A 23,822-nucleotide genomic window follows, 5' to 3' on the forward strand; every position below is an offset into this window, starting at 1 on the left:
GGGATTGGGGTTTGAACTCAGGGCTTCATGCTTTGCAAAGCAGGCACTCTACTGCTTGAGCCTCACCTCCAGTCTATTTTACTCTGGTTATTTCTCTGGTTATTTTGGAGATGGGGTTTCGTGACCTATTTGCCCAGGCTAACCTCAAATCACGATCCTCCCAATCTCAGCCTCCCAAGTAGCTAGGATTATAGATGTGAGTGGCTAGCACCCAGCCATTTTATTTATCTTTAATAACCTCATTGAGATGTAAAATACAGCTCACTCATTCTTATTTTATTTATAGACATGTGCAGTCATCATCACAGTCTATTTTAGAATGCTTTCATTATCTTGTTATTGCCTCTTCACTACTCCCAGCCCCCATCCCTAAGCAGCTACAGCATACTTTCTGTCTATAGATCTCCCTACCCTGGACTTTCATATGAATGAACTCATGGATTATGTGATTGTTTTCCTGGCTTCTCAGTGTAATGCATCCCAACTTTATTTCTTTATAGGGCTCTATATGAATATACCACATTTTGTTTATCTGTTTATCAGTTGATGGACATTTGAGTTGTCTCTACTTTGGGGCTAATTTAAGTAATACTACTGTGAACATTCACGTACACATTTTTGGGGTCAGTATTGAGGTTTGAACTCAGGGCCTCACATTTGCTAGGCAGGTGTTCTACCACTTGAACCATTCCAACAGACCTCGTGTACATTTTTTTTTTTTGAGATCTCATCATTTATTTGTTATTCTTAAAGATTCTTATTTTTGACTGGACTCAGAAGTAGAAGCTCTCAGAGAAGACAGCTTCTTCTCTTTGCAATCTGTTCCCGGCATTTTTTTCTGACTTCCTTCATCCTGTTGGCCAAAAGTTTGGCATTTTCTGCAGCTTTTTCCTTATTTTTCTTAGTATGTTGTTTCTTCAGAGCAATACACCAGCATTTGTGTTGCAGGACACATGGAATAGCAAAATGCTGAATCTTAGCTGCTTTGGTCCTGGGCTCCTTACCTTCTGTGTTCAAGGCTTCCTAACAACACATTGGTAGACATCATCTTCTCTAGAGAGATTGAAGAGTTTGCAGATTCTGCTAGCTCTTTTGGGCCCCGGACGACGACGAGGCACAATAGTGTCTGTCAGTCCAGGGATACTCTTCTCTCCTTTTGGTACAGTAAGTTGAGAACACTCAGGTTGGCGTCCACAATGCAACCCCGAACAGATTTGCACTTTCTCTCTCCTGTTCTCCTTGGTCTGTAACAGGAATGCCCCTTACTCAGTAGCAGGTGAGCTTGGCCATGAGTCAAGATACCCTGCTTCATGGGAAAACGTTGTTTGTCCTTCCCATCACTGACGAGGACCACATAGCCCTTCCATTCTTCACCCAGAGTGTCAGCAGCAACATTGGTGGCCATCTGCTTCTCATAGAAAGTACAGAGTTTGCACTTATGGCCACTTCAATGAGTTTATGACAGCCAGTAGCCAGGAAGGAGATATTTAGCTTCATCTTGGTGCAGCTGCCTGCCCAGGAGGTGCCACGAAAAAGAGTATACACATTTTTATATGGATAAATGTTTTCATTTCTTTTGAGCCACACTGTCTTCCCAAAGTGGCTATACCATTTTACATTCCTGCCAGCACCGTATGAGGGTTCTGATTTCCCCACATGCTTGTCAATATTATTATGTCTTTTTTTATTTAAGCCATCCTACTGTATCTGAAGTGATATCTCATTGTGGTTTTGATTTACATTTTTCAAATGACATTGAGCCTCTTCTCCTGTGATTACCGGCCATTTGGTATATCTCCCCTGGAGAAATTGATTGAAGTACCTTCCCCCCATCCCATGCAACCCCCTTTTTAAAAAAACCACAATGGTAGGAATTTAACTCAGGGCCTTGTGCTTGCCAGGCAAGTACTCTTTTTAGTAATTTGTCCTTTTAGTATTGAGTTCTTTATTTTATTTTTTTATTTAAAAATTTTTGGCAGTACTGGGGCTTAAACTCAGGGCCTTGTGCTCGCTAGACAAGTGCTCTACCTCTTGAGCCACGCCCCCCAGCCCTTTTTTCCTTTAGTTATTATTCAGATAGGGTCTCTTGTTTTTGCTTGGGGCTGGCCTCAGACTGTGATCCTCCTACCTACACCTCCCACAGAGCTGGAATGACAGGTGCAAACCACCACACCCAGCTTTTTTGTTGAGATGGTATCCTGCTAATTTTTTTGCCCAGGCTGGCCTCAAACCAGTCTTTATCTCCAAGTCTCTGGATTATAGGTATGCACCATCATGTGTACCCCAAGAACCCTTTATATAGTCTAGATGTAAATCTCTTATTAAATAAATGATTTGCAAATATTTTCTCTCATTCTGTGAGTTGTCTTTTTCACTTTCTTGGTGTCCTTTATTTGGCAGTACTGAGATTTGAACTCAGGGCTTTATGCTTACTAGACAGGCTCCCTACAGCTTGAGCCATGCTTGTGGCTTGGTGTCCTTTAAATCACAAAAGTTTTGAATTTTGAGAAAGTCCAATATATTTGTATTTTCTTTTGTTGCTTGTGCTTTTGGTGCTGTATCTACAACACTGTTTCCCACTCCATAGTCACCTAGATTCAAAAACCATCAACTAACAGCCATTCTTGTTTCAGTTTTACCCACCACCACTCCTGTGTCTTTTAAGTAAACTCCAGACATAATTGTTCATCTGTAAATGTTTTGGTATGTAGCTCTGAAAGATTGGGACGGTAGCTTAAAAGACTGCTTTTATACTTATCCTTAATGTCATTATTACACCTAAAAGTTTTAGCCATATGAATTAACTTTTATGTCCTGTAGGAAGATATGGCACGAGAACAGAAGATATACAATAAATATTTGATACAGCGACATGAGGAAGAAAAGGCACAGGAGAAAGAGTTGGACAGAATCTTAGAGGAAGAGAAGAAAAAGAAGTTGGCTGAGAAGGACAAACAGCTGAGACTTGAAAAGGAGGCAAGGAGACAACTCATGAGTGAGGTCATGTGTACAAGAAAACTCCAAGTTCAGGAAAAGTGTAAGGAACTGAAGTACAATTATTTTATATTCTGCCCTTACCTCAATTTAAGTAGGTTTGTGTGAAACACCATGAGTGACGCAAAAAGTATTAAGGCAAGATCCCTCCTTCTGCAGATCTTATCTAATTGGATACATGAGCACAGGAAGAATTTCATATCCTGGCAGATTCTAGCAGTCCCAGGGGAGATGTTCTCACGGTTGAAGGAACAGTGTGTCATTTAAATACAACATGCCTTGGTGATTATAAAGGACGAAAGAAGGTGGAGCACAGACACATCCCTCCCCTCATTTTTATGTCTCTCTTCGATATCTTCAGAACTTCATAGCTTTGCTTAGGTAGTTTATTTATTTATTTATTTTTGCCTGTGATGCTCTTGACCTTGAGAAATCCTAAACATCCTTCAAGGCCAGTTCAAGTGTTTCATTCCTCCAGAAGCTCTCTGTGTTCCCCCATTCAAAATGAATCTTCCTAGCTGGGCACTGGTGGTGGCTCATGCCTGTAATCCCAGCTACTTGGGAAGCAGACATCAGGGGGATCATGGTTTCAAGCCAGCCCCAGGCAAATAGTTGGCAAGAGCTCAAGTGTCAGAGTGCCTGCCTAGTAAGTGCAAGAACCTGAGCTTTAGTTCAAACCCCAGTGCTGAAAAAAAAAATCATTTTTTCACTGTGGCTTGCTGACATCTCAGATGACTGACTGACCACGAGAGTCTCTATCCAGAGGCCATTCTCAAAATTTGTGGAATTCTTCTCTTTTTTATACTTGCATTCAGTCCACCAGAAGCTAGGTATTTCTTTCATGAACGAAGTTTTAAGTTTCTCTTATAAGGATGAGTTTGTTTTAAGGTTTCTGAACGTTATTTCCGTACATGTGTGATGAGATGGCCTTGTTTCATAAAAATCCCTAGACACAGGTTGCATCATACTACTAAGTAACACAGTGTCAACCTGGAGAGACGCTTACCCAGGCCTTAGGGTACCATTAATCTTATAGTCACAGTGTGTCTCTTACCGTACATAATACTAGGCCATTATGTTTCCTCAGCTGCAAACAGTGCTTGGTCACAGAGTAAAGTTTGAGAGGGTAAACTGCCGCCTTCGCATTTCGGCCAGAAATATATATTTTTGCCAGAGAGGCAATGTATGGGCACATTTACTGTTAGGGTACTGACAGATTTCACACAAATAGTCTTTGCAAGTGAAAGCTCATCCTAGTTCTGTGGATTAATTCTCACTGTGCTGCACAGACTTGTCCTAAACTCCTGGGCTCAAGCAATCCTTCTGCCTCAGTCTCTCAAAGCAGCTGGGGCTACAGGTGTATACCACCATGACTAGCTCATACTTCTCCCTTCTTGATCCATGCTCCAGCCCCAGTAATTCTGAGTTCTACCTTTCTAAAGACAGTATGGCTTGTTTTGGTTTTTTTTGAGACAGGATCTCACTATGTAGCCCAAGCTGGCCTCAAACTTGCTATCCTCCTGCCTGTGCCTCCTGAGTGCTGGGATTACAGCTGTGTACCACACATGCCCAGCCAGACAGAATGACTTTGGTACCCAGAAAGATGCTGACAGGTCTTCTCTGCAAAAGTCACTTGGAAATAATTTCTTTTGCCTTTTTCAGTACAACGGAAAGCCAAAGAACAGGAAGAGCGTGCTGTGGAGCAGGAGCGCATATGTAAAGGTCTTGAAGAGCTAAACTATGCGGAGAAGGAGAATTTTGCAAGGTACGACTTTGTTTCCTTTACCATCTGTTGCCAAAACCTGGGAGGACAATGGCCATTAATTCATGTGTTATTGACATTATTTTACATTAATATTTCCCTCGTCCTTCCAGAAGCTCAGAGTAGTTCCCAAAACTTTATGTAAAAATAGTCACTAACTATCTTGGTAAAATTAAATTCTATTATCATTGTACACATTAGTCATTAAACTGGATGAACACCTTTAGAAATAAAATGGATATAATTTTTTTAAATAGGCACTGAATTAGCTTTCTGTTACTATAACACATGCCTGAGATAACCAACTTATAAAGAGAAAAGGTTATTTTTGTTCACGATTGTAAAAGTTTCAGGCCATGGTCAGTTGGCCTTTTTGCTTTAGGACTTTGTCAGGGCAACATGTGGTATCAGAGAGCACATGGCAGAGCAAAAAGCTGCTCAACTCATGGCTGGGATGCAATAGCCCCATTAAGGGCATGATCCCAGTGACCATAAGACCTTCTTCCCATCTCTTAAAGGCTCCACTACTTCCTAATATGACCACCTGCTGGAGACCAAGTCTTTAACACATGGACCTCTGGGAGACTTTTACCCAAATGCTAGCAGACACCACCCCTAAATACTGATGAAATAACAAGATTTTCCCCTCATGGAATAAATTCTAAAAGGCAGAGTAGCCTAATTAGCTAGATTAGCAGAAATGGTTTAAATTATCTCACCTACACGTGGTCTCTCCATGTGGCTTGCTCTGAGAGGGAACATTCCAATAACAAGTATTGTAAGAGACAGAAGAGGAAGCTCCCAGCCCAGGATTGCATGGAAGACTGGCGCAGCTCACCGTGCCACATTCCCTTGGTCATAAGGGCAGTCACAAGCTTGTCCAGATTCAAGGGGTCAAGAAAGAGGTTCCACCTCTTGATGCAGAAGAGGAGATTCCTACTGCAGAAAACCACATGGGAAGGAAGCCAGGACTGTGGCCATATTTGGAAAATTAGAAATCTGCCACTGAGGATATTCACACCATGGCGTTCATTTTCTCAGCACTGATGGAATGTTTTCTGGCACCACACCGTTCTCTAATTTGCCAGACATTCACTGGGCCTCCAACAATTCAAATTTGACACCATCTACCCTGAGTTAACACAGACCTCACAGAGCAAGGGCTCAGCCCACAGGATGGTCCCTACTTCAGACACTGGTCACAAGTCCCAGGCCACTCTGACTGACTGACTAACCCACACCGTCTCTTCAGATTCAGTGTGCTGGAACTTCTCCTAGAACTCAGGAGCACATTTTATACACGTGCTCATCATGAGGAATGCCAAGTGGAAGAGATGCATAGGGGCTGCCTTGCCCTCTCCAGGATGTCACCCACTTAGCACCTCAGACTGTTTACCATTCCAGAAACTCTTTGAACATCACTGTGCAGGAGGTCTTTTGTTTGGTTGGTTTGCTTTGATTTTTAAGCTAAGGTCTCTCTTTCCCTCTCTGCACCCCAGACTGGCTTCAAGTGTTTGATCCTCCTGCCTCAGCCCCCTGAGTACTGGGATTAAAAGTGTGAATCACCATACCTGGCAAGTTCAAAAGGTTTTTGTTGGTGGTGATTTTTTTTTTTTTTTTTGGTGGCCCTGGGGTTTGCACTTAGGGCCTTGTGCTTGCTAGGCAGGTGCTCTATCACTTGAGTCATGTCCCCACCTCTTTTTGCTTTAGGCTATCTTTCAGATAGGATATATATATATATATATATATATTTTTTTTTTTTTTTTTTTTGCTCAGGGCAGGCCCCAGATTGTGATCCTCCTACCCATGTCTCCCTCATGGCTGGGACCATAGGCATCACACTTGGCTTCTTTGTTGAGATGGGGTCTTTCTCACTTTCTGGCCTAGCTGGCTTTGAACCTCTGTCCTCCTGATCTCCACTTCCCTAGTAGCTGGGATTACAGGGGTGCACCACCATGCCCAGCACACTTTTATTCCAATCTGAATTACTAATATTAAGTCTCAGATCACACATTACACTTCACATAATTTTATATATCCATATATGTATATATGTGTGTGTGTGTGTTCACATGTTACAGAATGAATACTAAGAATAGGTTAAAGAGGCTGCAGGGTCAGAGGGGCTGAACTGAAGGCAGAAGCAGAGAGGTGATAGAGACTCAGAGAAAAGTCTCTGTAGAGAACCAGATAAGAAGTTCTAAGAACGTTAGGTACAGAGCTGTTCACAAAGCAGTTGTCAGAGCAGGGGCGGGGGGAAGGGGGGTGCCTGATGGACCACTGACCCTGCCCCACAGAAAGGGGGTGAGGCAAAGAACTAAGCCCCCAGCATGGAAATCCCAGTAACCAAGCACAGTGAAAAGCCACCTCCAAAGCAGAACAAAACAACTAGTGGACTACAGAGCTGATCTCCTGAACCTGAGGGCAGCATTTGAACCTAAACTGCCACACCTCACTGGGGGAGGAGCTGACCAAGCAGTTGCAGCTGAAGGATAACACAGATATCAGCTGAGAAATCAATAGCTCTGACCACCCTGCATGATCTGGCAAACCTACCTCACCTCACAATTTCAATTAAACTGGTAGACCGAAGACCAAAACACTACTCACAAGCCAACACCTGGTGAGACCACATCAGAGCTTCTGCTTATGTGCCAATACCAGGACTGGATGCTGGAGGAGTGACTCCAGAACTTAAACAAGACTGAAATTGCATTGTTCCTGAACCTGGCATTTGTCCTTTTTTGTTTGTTTGTTCATTATTCCATTGATTTGGTTTTTTTGTTTGTTTTGTTATTGTGGGTTTTCTATTATTATTTTTATTCCTATTATCTTTTTTTCTCTTTCTATACTATCAACTTTACCATCATCATCCTCTCATCCCTACTCTCACCCCCTTCACTCTCCCTCTTTTGCCTGTGCTAAAATCCATTGCACCCCTCCCCAGCAACTTGTTATGCCCCTTCTCATCCACCCTCTTTCCCCAGCCTTCACCTTCCTCTCCCATTCTCCCCCAACCTGTCACCAGACTACCCCTCCCTCCTACATGCTTGTCACCTGCTGATCAACCTCCTACACCAACTTTACACAACCCCAACCCCTGCAATCCCTAACACAAGTACCCTCTACTACAACAACAAAAATACACCCAAACACAAACAAGGACCACAAAAACCAGCAGACCCTATGCTGCTTCCCCCACTCACACCCCCCACTTACCACCTCCCCCTTTAGTGCCATCCTATCCAATTACCCAATTTCTATAGCTAGCCTTACAAACATTAACCCCCCCCCAACTCCCACTGCTTATAGATATTACCACCAAGGGGTCTTCTATATAACATACAAACTACTGGTCAGCTATTAAACTTGTAAATTAGTTATTACTAAATTACACCCAGACCAGGGACAGAAATAGCACACCAACTTAGCTAAAAACCAAAACAGCCACAAAGCAAAAATTAAATCAATGGAAAGAAAACGGGTGACTAAAACCACCAACTAGCCTGTCAAGAACATATTTGCACAGTACCAAGTGGAGCAATGGGAAGAAGAAAAAGGGATGGAAACCATTCTCCCCCAAACAATAGTTTAATACAAGATTCAGAGGGAAATGAAGAAAACAGATACCCAGTTCCAGACTCCAATAAAACAAAGATAAATGACACCAAAGATCCCAACGATGTCCAGAAAAACACACTCAAACACGAAATCCTGCAAGTAATCACGGAGAATTTCATGGAGATGATACTAGATATGGTTAACCAAAATGTACAAGAGGCACTCAAAAAATTTCAAGACACCAAAAATAAAGAATACCAAGAAAACACAGAAACAAATAAATGAGCTCATAGGAGCCCTAAATAAACACCAAAGTGAAACAGAGAACACTATAAATAGGGAGATAAATGAATTAAAGATGAAAATAGACAATATCAAAGAGGAAGTGACCCATGATATGGAAAACCTCAGAAAAAAGACTCAAACAGAAACACAAAACACAGTGGAAGGCCACTCCAGCAGACTAGAACAAGCAGAAGACAGAATCTCAGAACTTGAAGATAAAATAGGAATTAAAGGAAAACTGAAGAACTGTTAGTCAAACAACTCAAGACCTGCAAAAGGAATATGCAAGAACTCACTGACTCCATCAAAACATCAAAAGACCAATCCCTAGACTCATGGGCATTGAAGAAGGAGAAGAGGTCCAAGCAAAAGGGATTCATAATATATTCAATGACATAATAATAGAAAATTTCCCAAATCTACAGAAACTTATGCCCATTCAGGTACGGGAAGCCTCCAGGATACCAAACAGACTTGACCAAAATAGAACTTCCCCATGAGATATTATCATTAAAACAACAAGCACAGAGAACAGAGAAAGAATATTGAATGCTGTAAGAGAGAAAAAACAAATAACAAATAAGGGAAAAACCATGAAAATCACAGCAGATTTCTCAATGTAAACCTTAAAAGCAAAAAGGGCATGGAGTGAGGTATTCTGGGAACTGAATGAAAATAACTTCAACCTTAGCATTCTTTACCCAGCAAAACTATCATTCAAAATACAGGGAGCAATAAAAGTCTTCCACAATAAGCAGAAACAAAAACAATATATAATCACCAAGCCAGCAATACAAAAGATTCTCCAAGGAATTCTGCACACAGAAAATGAAAGCAAACAAAACCACAAGAGGACAGGCAGTATCAAAACACAGGAGAAGAAAACACAAGGAATTAGAGAGTAACAATGATTCAACTGCACACAATCAAACCCTTAAACAACAAAACACCTAAATGAGAGGAATCACCACATACCTATCAATGTTAACACTGAATGTCAGTGGGCTCAACTTCCCCATCAAAGACACCATTTGGCAAACTGGATTAAAAAGGAAGAACCAACAACCTGGTGTTTACAGGAGACCCACCTCATCGACAGAAACAAGCACTAGCTTAGGGTGAAAGGCTGAAAGAAGTTTTACCGGGGGATTCCAAGATGGCGGCTAAAGGGAGGAAGCAGAAAGCGAGCCTCCTATAGTGAAATCTTGGAGAGACGCTGGAGACACACTTTGCAGGCATAATCACTGAGAAGAGCCATAACTTTGACTCCTCCACACCTCCAGCCGGTGCAGAGAATTTCGACTTCACATTAAACGGAGAAAACAGGAGGGCCTCCGGGCCGCCAGTCGCCGATGCCCAGAAGGCTTGGGAAGACGCGAACAAGGTGAGCTTCGCGGTACTGCGGTACTCCCACAGACAAGCCTGGGCCAGAACAGCATAGTCCCCTGGACAGACCAACCTCCACACGGGGAAAAAAGAGAAACTGAGTAATAAGCAATAAGAACAATAAAGACACGTGGGAAAGAGAGTGGGGCACCCTGAGCGCTGAAGATTGGGGGAAGGGAATCCTTCCCAGGACTGTAAATAAACAAGCCAGGCGGGCCAGAGAGGCTCTGGCAGGAGCGGGGGCGTGCGCCCAGGAACCAGGAGCAGGAAAACTTGTGAGAGTGGCGGAGGGAGGAAAACTCCACAGGAGAGGAGGGAAGACCCACCTCCCACATGAACTGTAAATAAACACGCAGGACTGACAATGTGGGTGCAGTGTCACCTTTTCCAGTGTGCTTGGAAAGGGGAAAGCTTGTAGCAGAGGCTCCCGCACAGGAGAACTCTGAACAAACAAAGCCAGTGGGGCCAGGTGAGTGCTAAGCTCACCCCAGAGATCTGCATAAATAATGCTGCCAGCTACAGCAGGCTGACAGCAGCGGGCAGGCAAGCCACAGCTGCAGATACCATTCTCAGAACTGTCTCCAGACTCTTTTTTTTCTTTTTCTCCCTACCTTTGATGAGAGAACAACCGAATTACACCTGCAAGCAGAAAAACTTACTGAAACTGTATTGCACTTGAACTTAGGACACTTGGGGTGTGTGTGTGTGTGTGTGTGTGTGTGTGTGTAGGTTTGTTCTACTTTATGCATCCCCTTTGATGAGACAACTACAGAACAACATCTGAGGCACCATCTCCAGGATTGGAGACTGAGACAGACACCCAAATTATTAAGACTGAAACTTCAGTGCATTTAAACTTGGAGGTTTTTTGGTTTTTTGGTTTTTTTTTAATTTTCTATTTTCCATTTTATTTTAATTCATTTTTATATATAGATATTTCTTTCATTAACTTATTTTTTATTTTTATTCTTACCTTTTTTTTTATTTTTGATTTTCAATCCTCTCTCTGTCTCTCTAATGTCTGTTCAGCTTCCTGTCAATTAGTACACTAAAGCTCCCTGTTTATACCTTTGAAACTTTCTTGTCTGATACCTTGTTCTGTTTTCTCCCTCTTGTCTGTGTATTTGTTTTCCCCTTTAACTTCTTGCTTTCCATCTCAGCTCACCCTTCCATTCTAAATATTACCATTGTTATTATTACAAGCTAGAAAATACTTAATTGCACACAGTACAGGGACAGTAACAACACCAAAGACAATGATGGGAAGACAGAAAAAACAGGGAAACCAATTTCCCCACAGCAAAAAATTAGTACAGAAACCAGAGGGGAATGAAGAAAACAGAAACTCAGATCCAGACTCCAACAAAATGAAGATAAACTATGCCAAAGAACCCAATGAAGCCCACAAGAATAATTTAAAAGAAGACAGATGACAGGTACCCAATGAGAATTTTATAGAGATGATACTGGATAGGGTCAAGCAAAATGTACAGGAGACACTCAAGAAATTCCAAGACAACAAAAATAGAGAATTTGAAAAAACAAAAGAAGAAATAAAGGAAACCATAGAATCACCATATAAACACCAAAGTGAAACAGAGAACATGATGAATAAACAGATAAATGAACTCAGGATAAAAATAGACAACATTAAAGAGGAAAACACCCAGGATATGGAAAACCTCAGAAAAAAGAACGAAACAGAACTGCAAAACAAAATGGAAGGCCAATCCAGCAAAATAGAACAAACAGAAGACAATTTTAGAACTCGAAGATGAAATGGTAATTAAAGGAAAAACTGAAGAAATATTAGTTAAACAACTCAAGACCTGTGAAAATAAAATGCAAGAACTCACGGACTCCATCAAAAGAACAAACCTGAGAATCATGGGCATCGAAGAAAGAGAAGAGGTGCATGCAAAGAAAATGTGCAATATATTCAACAAAATAATAACAGAAAATTTCCCAAATCTAGAGACATCTATTCCATACACATGCAAGAGGCCTCCAGAACACCAAACAGACCAGACCAAAATAGATCTACCCCGTGGCATATTATCATTAAAACAACAAATACAGAGACCCGAGAAAGAATATTGAAGGCTGTAAGAGAGAAAAAACAAATAACATACAAAGGTAGACCCATCAAAATCACAGCAGACTTCTCAACAGAAACACAAAAGCAAGAAGAGCTTGGGGTGAGATCTTCCAGGCACCAAATGAAAATAACTTCAACCCTAGGATACTTTACCCAGCAAAACTATCACTCAAAATAGATGGAGCAATAAAAGTCTTCCATGATAAGGAGAAACTAAAACAATATGTGACCACAAAGCCACCACTACAAAAGATTCTGCAAGGGATTCTGCACACAGAAAGTGAAACCCAACATAACCATGAAAAGGCAGGCAGCACCAAACTACAGGAAAAGAAAAGCAAGAAGTAGAGAGTAACCTCAACTTAGGTACACACAATCAAACCTTCAAACAACTTAGACAACTAAATGACAGGAATCACCACATACCTATCAGTACTAACGCTTAATGTTAATGGACTTAATTCCCCCATCAAAAGGCACCAGTTGACGAAATGGATTAAAAAGGAAGATCCAACAATTTATTGCTTACAGGAGACCCATTTCTCAGACAGAAATAATCATAGGCTTAGGATGAAAGGCTGGAAGAAGATTTACTAAGCCAATGGCCCCCCAAAACAGGCAGGAGTAGCAATACTTATCTCTGACAAAGTAGACTTCAAACCTACATTGATCAAATGACATAAGTAAGGACATTCCATACTAATAAAAGGGGAAATAGACCAAAAGGAAATAACAACTATCAACATATATGCACCCAATGTCAACACACCCAATTTCATTAAAAATACCCTGAAGGACCTAAAAGCATATATTAACTCCAACACAGTAGACATGGGAGACTTTAACACCCCATTATCATCAATAGATAGATCATCCAAACAAAAAATCAATAACGAAATCCTAGATCTAAAATATATAATAGATCAAATGGACCTAGTTGATGTCTACAGAACATTTCATCCAACTTCTACACAATATACATTCTTCTTAGCAGCCCATGGAACCTTCTCCAAAATAGATCATATCCTAGGGCACAAAGCAAGCCTCAGCAAATATAAGAAAATAGACATTATACCATGCATTCTATCTGATCACAATGCAATAAAACTAGAACTCAACAACAAAAGTAAAGACAAAAAACATGCAAACAGCTGGAAACTGAATAACTCATTGCTTAATGAACAATGGGTCATTGATGAAATAAAAGAGGAAATTAAAAAGTTCCTGGAAGTCAATGAAAATGAAAACACAACCTACCAGAACCTATGGGACACAGCAAAGGCAGTCCTGAGAGGGAAGTTTATAGCCTTGAGTGCATATATTAAAAAGACTGAGAGATCCCAAATCAATGACCTAATGATACATCTCAAACTCCTAGAAAAACAAGAACAAGCAAGTCCCAAAACAAATAGAAGGAGAGAAATAATAAAAATAAGAGCTGAAATCAATGAAATAGAAACCAAAAAAACCATACAAAGAATTAATGAAACAAAAAGTTGGTTCTTTGAAAAAATAAACAAGATTGACAGACCCCTGGCAAACCTGACTAAAATGAGGAGAGAAAAAACCCAAATTAGTAGAATCAGGAATGCAAAAGGGGAGATAACAACAAACACCATGGAAGTCCAGGACATTATCAGAAACTACTTCAAGAACCTATATTCAAATAAATTCAAAAATTATAAAGAAATGGACAGATTTCTAGGTACATATGATCATCCAAAACTGAACTAAGAGGATATTAATCACCTGAATAGATCTATAACACAAAATGAAATTGAAGCAGCAATCAAGAGTCTCCCCAAAAAGAAAAGTCCAGGACCTGATGGATTCTCTGCTGAATTCTATCAGACCTTTAAAGAACTGATACCAACCCTCCATAAACTGTTCCATGAAATAGAAAGGGAAGGAAAACTGCCTAACACATTTCATGAAGCCAGTATTACACTTATATCAAAACCAGGCAATGACACCTCCAAAAAGGAGAACTACAGGCCAATCTCCTTAATGAACATTGATGCAGAAATCCTCAATAAAATAATGGCAAATCAAATTCAACAACACATCAAAAAGATCATTCAGCAAGACCAAGTAGGCTTCATCCCAGGAATGCAGGGGTGGTTCAACATAGGAAAATCAATGAACGTAATAAACCACATTAACAGAAGCAAAGACAAAAACCACTTGATCATCTCAATTCATGCAGAAAAAGCCTTTGATAAGATCCAACACCATTTCATGATAAAAGCTGTAAGAAAACTAGGAATAGAAGGAAAGTACCTCAACATTATAAAAGCTATATATGACAAACCTACAGTCAGCATTATACGTAATGGAGAAAAACTGAAACCATTCCCTCTAAAATCAGGAACTAGACAAGGATGCCCACTATCTCCACTCCTATTCAACATAGTACTGGAATTCCTAGCCAGAGCAATTAGGCAAGAAGAAGGAATAAAAGGAATATAAATAGATAAAGAAACTGTCAAAATATCCCTATTTGCAGACGACATGATCCTATACCTTAAAGACCCAAAAAACTCTACTCAGAAGCTACTAGACACCATCAATAGCTACAGCAAGGTAGCAGGATATAAAATCAACACAGAAAAATCATTAGCATTTCTATACACTAACAATGAGCAAACTGAAAAAGAATGTATGAAAACAATTCCATTTACAATAGCCTCAAACAAAATCAAATACCTAGGTGTAAACCTAACAAAAGATGTGAAAGACCTCTACAAGGAAAACTATACACTTCTGAAGAAAGAGATTGAGGAAGACTATAGAAATTGGTGAGATCTCCCATGCTCATGGATTGGTAGAATCAACATGGTAAAAATGTCGATACTCCCAAAAGTAATCTACATGTTTCATGCAATTCCCATCAAAATTCCAATGACATTCATTAAAGAGGTTGAAAAATCTACCGTTAAATTTATATGGAAACACAAGAGGCCACGAATAGCCAAGGCAATACTCAGTCAAAAGAACAATGCAGGAGGTATCACAATACCTGACTTCAAACTATATTACAAAGCAGTAACAATAAAAACAGCATGGTACTGGCACAAAAACAGACATGAAGACCAGTGGAACAGAATAGAGGGACCCAGATATGAAGCCACACAACTATTACTAACTTGTCTTTGACAAAGGAGCTAAAAATATACGATGGAGAAATAGCAGCCTCTTCAACAAAAACTGCTGGGAAAACTGGTTAGCAGTCTGCAAAAAACGGAAACTAGATCCATGTATATCACCCTATACCAATATTAACTCAAAATGGATCAAGGATCTTAATATCAGACCCCAAACTCTAAAGTTGATATAGGAAAGAGTAGGAACTACTCTGGAGTTAGTAGGTATAGGTAAGAACTTTCTCAATGAAACCCCAGCAGCACAGCAACTAAGAGATAGCATAGATAAATGGGACCTCATAAAGCTAAAGGCTTCTGTTCATCAAAAGAAATGGTCTCTAAACTGAAGAGAACAGCCACAGAGTGGGAGAAAATATTTGCCAGGTATACATCAGACAAAGGACTGATAACCAGAATATATAGGGAACTTAAAAAACTAAATTCTCCCAAAACTAATGAACCAATAAAGAAATGGGCAAGTGAACTAAACAGAACTTTCTCAAAAGAAGAAATTCAAATGGCCAAAAAACACATGAAAAAATGCTCACCATCTCTAGCAATAAAGGAAATGCAAATTAAAACCACACTAAGATTCCACCTCACCCCTGTTAGAATAGCCATCATCAGCAACACCACTAACAACAGGTGTTGGCGAGGATGCGGGGAAATGGAACCCTCTTACACTGTTGGTGGGAATGTAGACTAGTACAACCACTCTGGAAAAAAATTTGGAGGCTACTTAAAAAGCTAAACATTGATCTACCATTTGATCAAGCGATACCACTCTTGGGGATATACCCAAAAGACTGTGACACAGGTTACTCCAGAGGCACCTGCACACCCATGTTTATTGCAGCACTATTCACAATAGCCAAGTTATGGAAACAGCCAAGATGCCCCACCACTGACGAATGGATTAAGAAAATGTGGTATTTATACACAATGGAATTTTATGCAGCCATGAAGAAGAATGAAATGTTATCATTCGCTGGTAAGTGGATGGAATTGGAGAACATCATTCTGAGTAAGGTTAGCCTGGCCCAAAAGACCAAAAATCGTATGTTCTCCCTCATATGTGGACATTAGATCAAGGGCAAACACAACAATGGGATTGGACTTTGAGCACATGATGAAAGCGAGAGCACACAAGGAAGGGGTGAGGATAGGTAAGACACCTAAAAAATTAGCATTTGTTGCCCTTAACGCAGAGAAACTAAAGCAGATACCTTAAAAGCAACTGAGGCCAATAGGAGAAGGGGACCAGGAACTAGTGAAAAGGTTAGTTCAAGAAGAATTAACCTAGAAGGTAACACACATGCACAGGAAATTAATGTGAGTCAACTCCCTGTATAGCTATCCTTATCTCAACTAGCAAAAACCCTTGTTCCTTCCTATTATTGCTTATAGTCTCTCTACAACAAAATTAGAAATAAGGGCAAAATAGTTTCTGCTGGGTATTGAGGAGGTGGGGAGGGGAGGGAGGGGGCGGAGTGGGTGGTAAGGGAGGGAGTGGGGGCAGGGGGGAAAAATGACCCAAGCCTTATATGCACATATAAATAATAAAAGAAAAAAAAATAAAATAAAAGAAGTTTTACCAAGCCAATGGCCCCCCAAAACAGTCAGGAATAGCAAAATTTATCTCAGACAAAGTAGACTTCAAACTTTTACATTGCTCAAATGAGATAAAGAAGGACATTCCATACTAACAAAAGGGGAAATATACCAAAAGGAAATACCAGTTATCAACCTATATGCACCCAATCTCAGTGTATCCAATTTCATCAAACATACTCTGAAGGACCTAAAAACATATATAAACTCCAACACAGTGATAGTGGGAGACCTTAATACTCCCCTATCACCAATAGATAGGTCATCCAAACAAAAAATCGATAAAGAAATTCTAGAACTAAATCACACCATAGATCAAATGGACCTAGCTGATTTCTACAGAATAGTTCATCCAACTTATGCCCAATACACATTCTTCTCAGCAGCCCATGGAACCTTCTCCAAAATTGATCATATCTTAGGGCACAAAGCAATCCTCAGCAAATATAAGAAAATAGAAATAATCCTATGCATGATATCTAATCACAATGCATTAAAATTAGAACTCAATGACAAAAACAGCAGCAGAAAATACGCAAACAATTGGAAGCTGAACAACACATTGCTCAATGATCCGTGGGTCATCAATGAAATAAAAGAGGAAATTAAAAGGTTCCTGGAAGTTAATAAAAATGAAAATAAGACCTACCACCTAAATAGATCTATAACATGAAATGAAATTGAAGCAGCAATAAAGAGTCTCCCCAAAAAAGAAAAGTCTGGGACCTGATGGATTCTCTGCTGAATTCTATCAGACCTTTAAAGAGAAACTAATACCAACTCTCCTTAAACTTTTCCACAAAGTAGAAATGGAAGGAAAACTGCTTAACTCATTCTGTGAAGCCAATATTACACTCATCTCAAAACAGACAAAGACCTATCCAAAAAGGAGAACTACAAGCCAATCTCCTTAATGAACGTCAATGCAAAAATCCTCAGGCAAACCAAATCCAACAACATATCAGAAAGATCATTCACATGACCAAGTCAGCTTCATCCCAGGGATGCAGGGGTGGTTCAACATACGCAAATCTATAAATGTAATACAGCACATTAATAGAAGCAAAGACAAAAACCACTTGATCATCTTAATAGATGCAGAAAAGCTTTCGACAAGATCCAACATCACTTCATGATAAAAGCTCTAAGAAAACTAGGAATAGAAGGAAAGTACGTCAACATTGTAAAGGCTGTATATGACAAACCTATAGCCAACATCATACTTAATGGTGCAAAACTGTAACCATTTCCCCTAAAATCAGGAACGAGACAAGGGTGCCCACTCTCCCCACTCCTATTCAATATAGTCCTGGTATTCCTAGCCAGAGCAATTAGGCAAAAAGAAATAAAAGGACTACAAATAGGTAAAGAAACTGTCAAAATATCCCTGTTTGCAGACAACATGATCCTATACCGCAAAGGCCCAAAAAACTCTACCCCAAAACTCCTAGACACCATAAACAACTTCAGCAATGTGGCAGAATACAAAATCACCTTACAAAACTCATTAGATTTTCTTTACACCAGCAATGAACACATTGAGAAAGAATATATGAAAACAATTCCATTTACAATAGCCTCAAAAAAAATACCTAGGAGTAAACTTAACAAAGGATGTGAATTACCTCTATAAGGAGAACTACAAACCCTTGAAGAAAGAGATCAAGGAAGACTACAGAAGGTGGAAAGATCTTCTGTGCTCATAGATTGGTAGAATCAACATTGTAAAAATGGCTTTACTAACAAAAGCAATCTACATGTTCAATGCAGTTCCCATCAAAATCCCAATGACTTTCATCACAGAGATTGAAAAATCTACCCTAAAGTTCGTTTGGAAACACAAGAGACCGCAAAGAGCCAAGGCAATACTCAGCAAAAAGAGCAATGCTGGAGGTATCACAATACCTGACTTCAAACTATATTACAAAGCAATAGCAATAAAAACAGCATGGTACTGGCACAAAAACAGGTATGAAGAGCAGTGGAACAGAATAGAGGACCCAGATATGAATCCACACAGCTATACCCACCTTATTTTTGACAAAAGCGCCAAAAACATACGATGGAAAATAGACAGCTCTTCAACAATTGTTGCTGGGAAAAGTGGTTATCTGCCTGCAGAAAACTGAAACTAGATGCATGTTTAGTATCAACTCAAAATGGATGAAGGACCTTAATATCAGACCTGAAAGTCTGAAGTTAGTACAGGAAAGTGCAGGGAATACTCTGGAAGCAATAGATATAGGCAAGGACTTCCTCAATAGAACTACAGCAGTTCAGCAACTAAGAGAAAGGATGGACAAATGGGACTACATGAAATTAAAAAGCTTCTGCACAAAAGAAATGATCTCTAAACTGAAGAGACCAATCACAGAATGAGAAAAAATATTTGCCAGCTATATATCAGACAAAGGACTGATAACCAGAATATACAGGGAACTCAAAAACTAAACTCCCCCAAAATCAATGAACCAATAAAGAAATGGGCAACTAAACTAAACAGAACTTTTTCAAAAGAAGAAATCCAAATGGCCAAAAAACACATGAAAAAATGCTCACCATCTCTGGCCATAAAGGAAATGCAAATCAAAACCACACTAAGATTCTACCTCACCCCTGTTAGAACAGCCATCATTAAAAACACCACCAACATGTGTTGGCGAGGATGTGGGGAAAAAGGAACCCTTTTACACTGCTGGTAGGAATGCAAGCTAGTGCAACCACTCTGGAAAACACTATGGAGGCGTCTTAAAAATCTAAACATAGACCTGCCATATGATCCAGCAATCCCACTCCTAGGGATATACCCAAAGGAATGAAACTCAGGTTACTCCAGAGGCACCTGCACACCCATGTTTATTGCAGCACTATTCACAATAGCCAAGTTATGGAAACAGCCAAGATGTCCCACTACTGATGAACGGACTAAGAAAATGTGGTATTTATACACAATGGAATTTTACTCAGCCATGAAGAAGAATGAAATCTTGTCATTTACAAGTAAATGGATGGAGCTGTAGAACATGATCTTAAGCCAAGTTAACCAGGCTCAGAAGGCCAAAAATCATATGTTTTTCCTCATATGCAGACTTTAAACCTAAAACAAATGCAGTAGTATCACTGGACATGAGTCACATGCTAAGGGGAGAACACATATAGGAGGAATAGGAAAAGGTATGAAACCCAAAACTCGAAAGTATTTGATGTGTCCACTGTAGAGGAGCTAATATAGTAACCTTAAAGCAACAGAGGTCACTATGAGAAGGTGACCGGGAAGTATTGAAGGGGTCTGGTAGAGATGAATCAATTTCGATTGTAATACACATGTGGATGGAAGCAATGCTAGGAATCTCTCTGTATAGCTATCCTTATCTCAAACTAGCAAAAATGCTATGTCTTTGTTATTATTGCTTAGGTCTTCTCTTCAATAAAATTGGAGAAAAGGGAAGAACAGTTTCTGCTGGGAAGTGAGGAGGGTAGGGGGGAGGGAGAGGGTGGGGGGTAGGGAAGAGAAATGGCCCAAACAATGTATGCATATATGAGTAAATGAATTTAAAAAAAAAGCAGTTGTCAGATGCAGGTCTGGATGGTAAACAGTTTTGAGCATCTCTTTTAAGTAGGCCAAGGCCTAATCTCCACACAGGGTATCAAAGAGATACTAGCACCTTCAGGTTCTAGGTAGCACTACCTTAGAATATCTAAAGCAACTCAAATGTCCAGCAATGAATGAAGAGATAAACAAAAAGTGGCATATGTATATACTGTTAAACTAAAACTCTTGAAGCAAAGGGATCTCTGAAATAAAAGGGTTTATAGAGACATCATAGATGCCAGCCAGAAAAAGGACAAGTTCTCATGCAGCAAGGCTAGAGAGTCATTGAAAAATGTTCCCAGTACATTTGAACTACATCGTTGATAATGAGGGGTGGAAAGTGCAAGCAGGGAAAAGTTTGGGTCAGGAAGAGGATTCATAAGGAAAAATACTTGTTGCTAGATAAGTTGGGATTTAAGCAGGGTGTCATGGTGCCTAGAAAGTCAGGGTGAGATTTGAGTTGAGGTTTTAACATATATTCAGAAATGTTGAATAGTCTTTTGTTGGTTTCACCCATAGCTGTTAATTGGTTAACTTTTCTTGTTTCTTGCCATCTCCATCCTCTGTCCTTATAAAGTGAGAACATTTCAGAATTTCTCTCTCTTTTCTTTTTCCCTTATCAATACAATGGAATATTACTTAGGCTAAAAAAATGAGAAATCCTGTTGCATGCTCCCTCCTGTGTCTAGGCCAGCCTAGACAAAAAAAAAAAAAAAAAAAAAAAAAACGGGTATGGTGGCATGCACATGTCATCCCAGCTATGTCAGAAAGCATAAAATAGGAAGCTCTCAGTCCAGGCCAGCCTGGCATGAACCACTAGCACCCGGCTGTTATGTATTTTCATACTCTAAGGTGTTTTTTTTTTTTGGCTTTTTAAGACAGAGTCTCGCTGTATAGCCCAGGCTGGCCTCAATCTCACCATTCCTTGCTTTAGCCTCCTAAGTGCTAAAACTACAGATGTGTACCACCATACATGGCTCATACTATAAATTTGACAAAATGTGGTTTATATATTAAAACTGTGGCTTATAAATGCAAGTTGTCTAGATAATAAGGAATGGTAGGATGAGGTCAACTTATCCACTCAGGCTTCAGCCCTGCCAGACCACTGTAGGCCTCCCCTGTATTGATCTGGAGAATAGAAACAGGCAGGCCAGCTTCTGGGAGGACAAGGAAAAAGCTAACGTGACATGCATTGGGGGCTATGCCATTATCATAGACCAACATGTTTGTGTATTTCCAAATATCAGAATTTGTTGAATATCAATAGACTCACAAACTGTGTCAGTTTCATCAGCTTTACTGCACAGAATTCTTGTGGCTTCACTTGGAGTCCTGACCACAGCAACTGCAAGTTCTTTATTCCCATCTTAATCACTAATACCTGTAATACTCAAATCACAGTCACACAAGGATATATTGGTTATAGAAAAGCTGAAAAAGGAATAAAGAGGCCATAGGACTTGGAAAGGCAGTGCAAGGAGTTAAATCACAGAGTCAGTAGAGATGCAGAGAGCCATTGCAGGGGGTCAGGTACTGAGTAGACTGTCAGTTTGACAGTTTGAGGAACTGTCAAAGCAAAAGGCCTCGATGGTGCTTAGAAGCTGGCTTCAACAGCCAGGGACTCACACTGACTGAAGACCAAGGACAGTGGGAGCTCATTGCCTGACCATCTCCTGGGCAAAGGCCAGAATGAATACACCAGAGGGGTCTGTGACAAAGTGATGGGCAGGTGTGCTGCTGCAATCTCAGGTGTTCCTCCTTTTATTTGTTGTAGGTGAGGGGCTTGCACCATTCATTGCTCCTGTGTGTTGATAAGTTCACATGCCTAGTGTCTGATTAGTCCATGTGTCAATGTGTCCCTTAGTTAATTCAATAAGTTTATAGGTGGTAATTTTTTATTAGTGTGAATCAGTCATTTATCAGTCTGTGCCTTAAGGATATGCTGGACAGATGGTGGTTGTTTACTTCCACAAGCAGGATGTCAAATCATTGTGCTTTAGCCCTTGTACTTAAAACAGAGTAGTAGCTCAGAGCAAGCTTCCCTATGCAAAATGGAATAACCCAGGGTCAAAAATGGAGTTACTCAGGGAAAGCATAGGTAGGAGGATTGCAGTCCAGGCCAGCCTGTGCAAAAGTGTGAGACCCTATCTGAAAAATAACTAAAGCAAAAAGGGCTAGGGGTGTGACTCAAGTGGCAGAGCACCTGCCTAGCAAGCACAAGGCCTTGAGTTGAACCCCCAGTACCACCAAAAAAATAAAAATAAAGAAAAAGTAAATTTAAATGGAGTTACTCAGGGCAGGGCACAGCTGTATGCCTGTATATTCTTTCCACTTTTGTGGTGGGTAAGTCGCGTCTTCATTGCAAAAGAGTGAGGAAAGTAAATATTTTGAGAAGGGAAATCAGCATTCGTTCTAAGAATACGTTACGGATTATTGTGTAAAGAAACTCATTATTGAGTTTTTCATCTATTTCTTCCCCATTCACCTTGATTATTTTCAATACATTTTCAGACATATAGCATTTATAGGCCGTCCATAATGGTGCACGCCTTAATCCCAGCACTTGTGAGGTTGAGGCAGGAGAATCTTACATTTGAGGCCAGCCTGGGCTATGTAGCAAGACCCTGTTTTTATTTAAAAAAAGAAAAAAAAAAATCCCAAAAAACTCACCCCCCAAAAATCAAAACAAGCAAACGAAAATAAGTACTTACCATGATTTTAGTGGGAATCTTAATTTGCCTTCCCAGTTTGTATTTTAAATATAATTATCTAAGTAAATCAAAGTGCTTACTTTTGTAATTTTATACTTTGGCATTTCTACTTCTTTAGGCGATATGGCTTAGCCCAGGAGTACAGGAAGCAACTTGAGACCCAAATAGCCCACCAGCAGCAGGCCCGAGAAGCAGAAAGGGAAGAAGAACGCCGAGAGTTTGAAGCAGGTGTGGCAATGAGCAAGATTTGCATGGACAAGATCCAGGAGGCCCTGTCCACCCATCGGGTGCGGCCCCAACACATTCACCCCATGCGGAGGGCTTGCCCTAGCCAGCTTCCACCATAGTTTCCTGAAGAGCAGTCTGTCTTTTCTTGGTCTTTTAATATTGTTGACTACACTATACTTGCATGTTCCCTTTAACTCATGAATAAACTGGACTTTTTCCTCTCAGAGTTTGTGTAATTTATTTTCCATAATTTTCCTCCTTAGATGTATGTGTTCCTTCCTTGGATTTCATAGATGTGTTAGCCAGGTTTTTAATCACTGTGACAAAATACCTGACACCAGCAACTTAAAAAGGAGGAAAGGTTTGTTCTGGTTCACGATTTCAGTCCATGGTCAGCTGTGTTTCTGGGCCTGTGGTGAGGCAGAATATCATGGCAGAAGGAGGCTTC

The 23,822-nt window shown here is 40.2% G+C and overlaps 1 protein-coding gene and 1 pseudogene across 1 annotated transcript in view; one reads left to right on the forward strand and one right to left on the reverse strand.

Annotated features, from left to right (window-relative positions):
* Cfap53 (cilia and flagella associated protein 53) overlaps positions 1-23,592 on the forward strand; it is a 37,407-nt gene extending 13,815 nt beyond the window's left edge. Inside the window, exons 6-8 of the mRNA XM_074069842.1 lie at positions 2,821-3,037; positions 4,657-4,759; positions 23,265-23,592. Of these exons, the coding sequence (XP_073925943.1) occupies positions 2,821-3,037; positions 4,657-4,759; positions 23,265-23,493 (549 nt within the window). The 3' untranslated portion in view covers positions 23,494-23,592. The remainder of the gene's footprint in view (positions 1-2,820; positions 3,038-4,656; positions 4,760-23,264) is intronic.
* LOC109695576 (small ribosomal subunit protein eS6-like) lies at positions 758-1,497 on the reverse strand (annotated as a pseudogene).
* Positions 23,593-23,822: the final 230 nt, after the last annotated feature.

Source organism: Castor canadensis, chromosome 4 (genome assembly GCF_047511655.1).
Source record: "Castor canadensis chromosome 4, mCasCan1.hap1v2, whole genome shotgun sequence".
Classification (NCBI taxonomy): domain Eukaryota; kingdom Metazoa; phylum Chordata; class Mammalia; order Rodentia; family Castoridae; genus Castor; species Castor canadensis.